At 52.1% G+C, this 6803-nt stretch overlaps 1 protein-coding gene across 1 annotated transcript; it reads left to right on the forward strand.

Annotated features, from left to right (window-relative positions):
• Nucleotides 1-4835: 4835 nt before the first annotated feature.
• LOC119374159 (protein maelstrom) lies at nucleotides 4836-6211 on the forward strand. The gene is made up of 2 exons (XM_037644226.2): nucleotides 4836-5002; nucleotides 5063-6211. The coding sequence occupies exons 1-2, from the start codon at nucleotides 4850-4852 to the stop codon at nucleotides 5240-5242; spliced, it is 333 nt and encodes a 110-aa protein (XP_037500154.1). The 5' UTR covers nucleotides 4836-4849; the 3' UTR covers nucleotides 5243-6211.
• The last annotated feature ends 592 nt before the right edge of the window (nucleotides 6212-6803 follow it).

The following is a 6803-nucleotide window of genomic DNA, read 5'->3' on the forward strand; positions in this document are numbered from 1 at the left end:
GTACACTTGCCTTAGAGGTGCTAAATCTTCGTCCAGAATGTGAAGGACAGTACACCTGGAGCGCCAGGAACAGTCGCAGCTGTATTAATTACGTGCTTGCGACACCTGCTTTAGCACGACGTCTCACCCACATGAACATCGATGAAAATGGTGAATTCAGCATAGGAAGCGACCACAACCGAATCAAGTTGAGCTTTTCTCGATCCTCCTGGCGAACCATTGCGAAGGAACATCGCAACCCTGCTGAGAGGCACCTCCCGCAGTCAGAGTATGCGGCAGTCGCGGAAGCATTCGAGCAGAACTTTCAACCGACGGAACCACCAACATATGATCAATTTGTGCTCGAACTGAGAAGTATCATGAAGAAGCACGAAATTCGCGTAAATTCCCGCGGCGGCCTACGGCGCAAAGGCTGGTGGGACGAAGAGGTACAAAGGGCCCTTACTGCAAGACGAACGGCGAATCGCTTACACAGAGCGGCTGTTAGGACATCACCCGGAGAGGAGTGCATGAGTACCTGGGAGGAATACCTCCGCCTCAAAAGAGAAATGCGGGTCCTTGTACAAAGCAAAATAGCTCAGCATAATAACAAACAACTGCGAGCTATCACAGAGGCAGGGCGTAACGGTGCAAACAAGTTTTGGAAATATGTGTCTTCATTGGATCGCCAAACTCCGGCACCTGAAATTCGACACCACTCCAGCAACCTACCGGTCACCGACCTCGCAGAACACCTCACGACCCACATGCAAGAGCTCTTCAATCCCACACATGACGAATCGACCTCAGCAGTAAACGGCGACCCAGATGAGCCTCACCAACCCAGTGAAGAGGACCACTGGCAGATAACTAGGATCGCTCTTGAGCGTGCACTCCCGCGTATCAGTGCAAGTACTGCTACCGGACTGGACGGCATACCGGCGGGCCTTGTGAAATGCCTGGGGAAGTCTGCTCGTGAACACCTCGCGGGAATCTTCAACACCATCCTCAAGAACGGCCCAATCCCATCCGACTGGCAATGCGGCAGAGTAAGCCTCGTGTGCAAGAGAGGAGGCGACGCTGGACTGCTGGGCGACTATAGACCAATCACGGTGACGAGCGTCCTATATAGACTCTTCGCTCAAGTCTTGAAGGGCTGGATGAGCGGCTGGGCGGAGAAGAGGGGCATACTGTCTGAACTCCAGAATGGCTTCCGACGGAACCGACGCTTGGAAGACAATCTTTTCGTGCTCACCCAGACCATCGAGGTGGCACGGAGAGAAACCAGAAGTCTGCTTGGATGCTTTCTGGATGTCGCCAAGGCTTATGATAGTGTGCCGCACGAGGAGTTTTTCCACCAGTTAGACCAACGACAAATGCCGCGCGTGTGGACAGACTTTCTCCGGCGGCTCTATGCAGATAGCTCGGTGGTAGCATGCTTCAGAGGCACCAGAACACAGCCTGTGAGGGTGACAAGAGGACTCAGGCAGGGCTGCCCTTTGTCTCCGCTGCTATACATGCTATATGTGGCGGGACTCGAGCAGGCACTCGTGGAATCGGGAGTTGGCTTCGCGTTCCGACTCATGATTGGTGGAGTGGCGCAGACATGGACGCTGCCCGGCTTGGTGTTCGCTGATGATCTGGTACTACTGGCTGAGTGCAGCAGTGACCTTCAGAGGTTGGTAACACTGGCGGCCGACCACCTGAAGAGTCTGGGCCTTCACTTCAATGCCAAAAAATCGGCCATATTGCAGTTTTCAGGCGTGGAGACCATTGATGTGCAGCTTCCCGACGGAGGAAGCATTCCGGTATCAGACAAGTACCGGTATCTCGGTGTCAACCTGTGCACCTCCGCAGATCTCTATGACAAGCAAGAGGAGCACGTTCGACAGGCTTCTGTGAGGGCCGCCAACGTGTTGCGACGGCGGAGCCTGTGGGGGTGCAACCGGTTTGTACTAGTGCGCGAACTGTGGAAGGCAGTACACGTGCCAGTGCTGACATTCGCCAACGCCGTCATCTGCCTGTCCGCAGCAACACGCCAGTGGTTGGAAAGAGGCCAGCGTGAGGTTGGGCGACTGGCGTTGGCGTGTCATGGACGTGTAGCGGTCGAAGCTGTGCAAGGTGACCTCGGATGGTCAAGTTACGAGGCACGAGAGGCAAGGAGCAAGGCGGCCTACGAAGGCCGTCTTCGCCTCATGAACGACCAGCGGTGGGCCCGTCGTGTATTTAGATACACAGCTATCAAGGGCATGAACACACCATGGCGCAGGCGTCTCCACAATCTGTGCCGCAAGTACTCCCTTTTTACTGACCCCGTCCAGGAGGACAGTGAGAGAAAATGGGCAGTAAGAGTACGGAATAGAGTGCAGGAAGCTGAGACGTCGGTGTGGCAGGCGGCTATGGAGCAGAAACCTAGCCTGGCCCTATACAGAGCCCACAAGACCACCATCTCCGCCGAACGCTTATACGACAATAGTGCCGGCAGTGCACTTCTGTTTGAGGCCCGTGCTGGAGCGCTCCGCACTCGGGTGTATCGGCGTCACTTCGACCCGTCGTTGGCTGACGGCACTGTGCAGTGCAGGACATGCGGGAAAGACGAGGAGAGCATTGAACACCTGGTGCTTCACTGCGAACGCCTCTGTCCTCGTCAGACAGATGGCGCCACACTACCGGAGGCACTCGGTTTTGTGAAAGACTGTGGCGCATCGGGTGAAGGCGGCAGCCGCGATACCAACGTGCACCCCCTGGCAGCGACAGCAATCACAAAAGCAAGGCTTCTGCAGTGGTGGTCAGGGAGACAGTGAACAATTGTGATGTTCATGGACCTGGTGTGATTTTTCTTTGTTTCTCTCTTTTTTTTTTAATTTATTTGTTTCTCGTTCCGGTCAGGACACTAAAAGGTGCCCCCCCCGGTATAAAGGGGAAGACCACAGACATCATCATCATCATCATCATCACTATTGGCGCGGTGTTCATATATGACAATAGCCTTGGAAGCAGCCTGCTCTTCGAGGCGCGAGCTGGGGCCCTGCGCACCTTAGCGGGATGTGTTGTGTAGGGTCTGTGAGTGTGCGGATGAAACTATGGAACACATTGTGGTGCAGTGCAGGGAGATCGAACCCCAATGTAGAGGAGACACTCCGTTGCATTCCGCACTGGGATTCGAGGGTGATAGTGGGGAGATGAACAGAGGAGCGGTGGAGCGCACTAAGCGGCGCCTGGAGAGATGGAGAATCCTATCTCTCCAGAGGGTCGCGAAGTGAACGGACCCCCCCCCCCCCCCATCCCTTTGTCGTCCCTCACATCCTCCTTAATCGTCTTTTTTGTTGTGTTTTTTTTTTCCTTTTTTCTTTTTCCCTTAGCTGGGGTTTCTATACTCCTGTATTTTTTTTATTGCCAAGCCGCCATACACGCGGCGACCCGTTATAAAGGGAACGGCACCACATCATCATCATCATCATATGGCGATGCGCATGGAATTCTCTGTGTTCTGGTCTATATTGTGCGCGGGGAAAACAAACAGAGTGGCGCTAAACCGTGGGCGCTGCTTTGCTCCAGGACGCGGGTTCCATTCCCGGCCATGGCGGCCGCATTTCAATGGGGCAAAATGTAAGAACACCCGTGTGTTTAGATATTAGGCGCACGTTATAAAGAACCACACATGGTCAAAACTAATCCGGAGGTCCCCCACTATACGGCGTGCCTCATAATCATATCGTGGTTTTGGCACGTAAAACTCCATATTTTTTTTTTCGTGTGTGTGCGTGCGTAACAGGATGTGCTATACTGCGAGCAAAAAAAAAAAGAAGTGCTACGTTGAAGGCGTGAGAGCTACGGCTACCACTTTCGTTAATTCTCATGAAAGATGCAAGATGCCTTCCGGACCATCTATGTGAAACCAAAAACGAATGTGGTGTCAATGAGACGTGGCTATACTTTCCGGGTCGTGTAGACGGATGTGCTAGTGTATTTCCCGAAATGGTTCGGGCTGTTACAAACCGCTGCGGTGCAGCGTGGCTGGTGTACCACACATTTAGTATACAGCGTGTGCCGATGCCCAATAAATAAAGACCACACTACGTGGATGCAATTAAAATAACAGGCGCATCGCTACTGCAGGAAATGTTTTACGAGATGTAGCCGGAAAACAGAAGTCGCGCATAAGCTCAACTTCGATGTGTCCCAATTAAGAGTTCTGCGGACTCTTGAACGCAGTGTACTAAGACGGATACACGTTTTATTATTGTAGATTGTTTCTGCATGTCAAGAGCTCGATCGTCCCTGCTGAAAAACGCTTCTCGTACGCGAGAGTATATCTCAGCTGCAGTGCCCCCGCGATTTGTAAGAACGGTGCCCTAGCCTACCGTATTCACTCGCACACTTGCAGCACTGGTTAGCCCTGCTTAATTCTACCTATTGGCAAATGTTGTCATATGCGTTGGCTAATTGATAGCTACTGTATCATCCATTTGCTGTTATAACAGCAGCATTGTATTCGTTCAATCTAGTTATTCTTTCAGATAAGAGCGTCTCATATTTCATCATTCGTGATGAAGTGTACGAGACGTCATGAGAGTGGGAAATCAGGTGCATACTGAATAAAGATACCACAAGTGAGAACTGAGCATGCATAAACAACCTGAGCCGAATATTTCGGCGTCATATTTGTTAAGACACATACGCAAGGTGGCAGTGTGAAGGTTGCCTGCATCATTAAGGGGGAAGCAGATCCTAACGAGTAAATTAATTAAATAATTACCAATTATTTGATTACTTTTTTTTTTCTTGCGCGCTCCTTGAATTGCAGAGTGACGGTTCCAATGGCTATGATTGACCAACGCGTGTGGGGCTATTTGCGCAGGTGAGCCAGATGAGCCTGGGCCGGTACGTGACGGCGTCCGCGCTGGGCCTAGTGCCGACGCAGGTCATCAACGTCTACCTGGGGACCACGGTGCGCTCCATGGAGGCAGTGCTCGACGACGACGCCACCGCGGCCACCGGTTACGCCGTGCTCCTAGCTCAGGTATGCGCTTCTCTACTCCTATGCAGTGATGGTTCGACCTGACGCCCTCCCTCCGCGCAGGTCGTGCTGAGCGTGGTGCTCATGAGCCTGATCGTGCGCAAGGCCCGCCAGGAGCTGCGCGACACCGTCCTGTCGTCGGGTTGTTCGTCGCGGGCCTCCCTGGACACCGCCTTCTGTCCGCACTTCCCCTGGGTGCCTGTCGCGCCGATGCAGACCGCGTGGGCGCGGCCAGTCGTCTGACCTCCAAGCACACGCTTGCCTTTGCCGCGACGCATTGTTTCTTTTTTCTTTTTTCCACGACCGACGGGCGTCAATTTCCGAGTGATACCGAGGTAGATGCACTCACAGACACCGCTGCACGTTTGGCAGAGTTCAGTGACTCCTTCGAACGGGGGTGTATTAAATGTCGAGAACCGTGCATCAATGCACAATACCCCGCCTTGTGACGGGAGAGACGCACTTACGATGTCAGGGCAGCCCAGTCTAGCCTGTCCCGGACGGGAGCTCTGCTGGCACCTTGTCGACGTGTATACGTACTAAATATATTTGTAAGGTTGGGACGCAGATAGTAACACGACAGTGAAAGTGTGACTCCTCTTTCGGCACTCAAAACAACTGGGCAACGTCTGTGCCATATAACACGTCGCCCATGGTTACTTGGTATACCAGTATTTTATACAAGGCGCAGTAAGGAAGGTGCGCAGTAACTGCCTTCTGAAAATAATAAAAAAGAAGACTGCCTACAATCACGTGCCTACATAAACGACGGCTGGTAGCTGAGGAACGAAAAAACGGATGCAATTAAGTAATTGACATGTTCACAAACTTTCTAGTACATCACAACATTAGGGTTGGCGAACGTCAACGTTGTTTTTTAAAAAAATTTGGGTTCCGTAGCATATGATACCTCTTGATATTGCCTATGCATTTATTTTGCCCTGTAGGACACTGCCAAGTGCCCCGATCATTGCTATACCTGTCGCTGTCGCGAAACTCGGGTCTGTTTGTTCTTTCTTGTTGATGCGTACTTAGGTCTGTACGACGTTGCTTCCAATATTATGCCTGAAAATATATAAGCTTCGTAACGACTCTCCTCTACGTGTTCATCTTCACTGACTCCAAGGAGAAACGTGTGACTCATTTGAAGTTCTGTGGCGCAGACAAATGACAACACGAAGAGTATGCATTAAAGATCTCTATTGCACTGGATTCCTTTTCTCTTCTAACGGATAAATGTTTCTTCCGACGCGAGACACGTCCTTTTACCTCCGAGTTTGCTCGTTCCCTTTCCTGATACCTCACAAATGTGGAGCAGGTTTCCATGAGTAGGATTCGGGCTGGGGTGCAGACCTCACGTATACCGCACCTGCTATGGCTAACAAGCGAAAGCAATTCGTCCAGGGCGACGCCACCACGTACCAACTGTACAACCCCGGCAGAAGACGTCGATGTATGCCACCTGCTGTACCGCCCATGCACACGACATATCCAGTAGACTTTGCTCAGAGGTTCTGTCGCCTCAACCGCGACCGGCACATCACCACTCGGACTCGGAGCAACCGTGGCATTACAACGAGACGGACACGGGAAAGGTGATAGGACGAACGCTACTTCGTTCTGGCACCTTTGTTTTGTCCATCTTTTTAACGCTGTACGGTTTTTAGAACGAACAGACTACACAAAGAACACATTCCGCTAAGAGAACTCCCACCATGAAATTGTGGAACTTTCTTCATGATGAGAAGGGGCTGCATGCATAGGCGTGCGCAAGGGGGGGGGGGGGATGTCCAGCTCCCCCCCC

Source organism: Rhipicephalus sanguineus, chromosome 1 (genome assembly GCF_013339695.2).
Source record: "Rhipicephalus sanguineus isolate Rsan-2018 chromosome 1, BIME_Rsan_1.4, whole genome shotgun sequence".
In the NCBI taxonomy this organism is placed as follows: domain Eukaryota; kingdom Metazoa; phylum Arthropoda; class Arachnida; order Ixodida; family Ixodidae; genus Rhipicephalus; species Rhipicephalus sanguineus.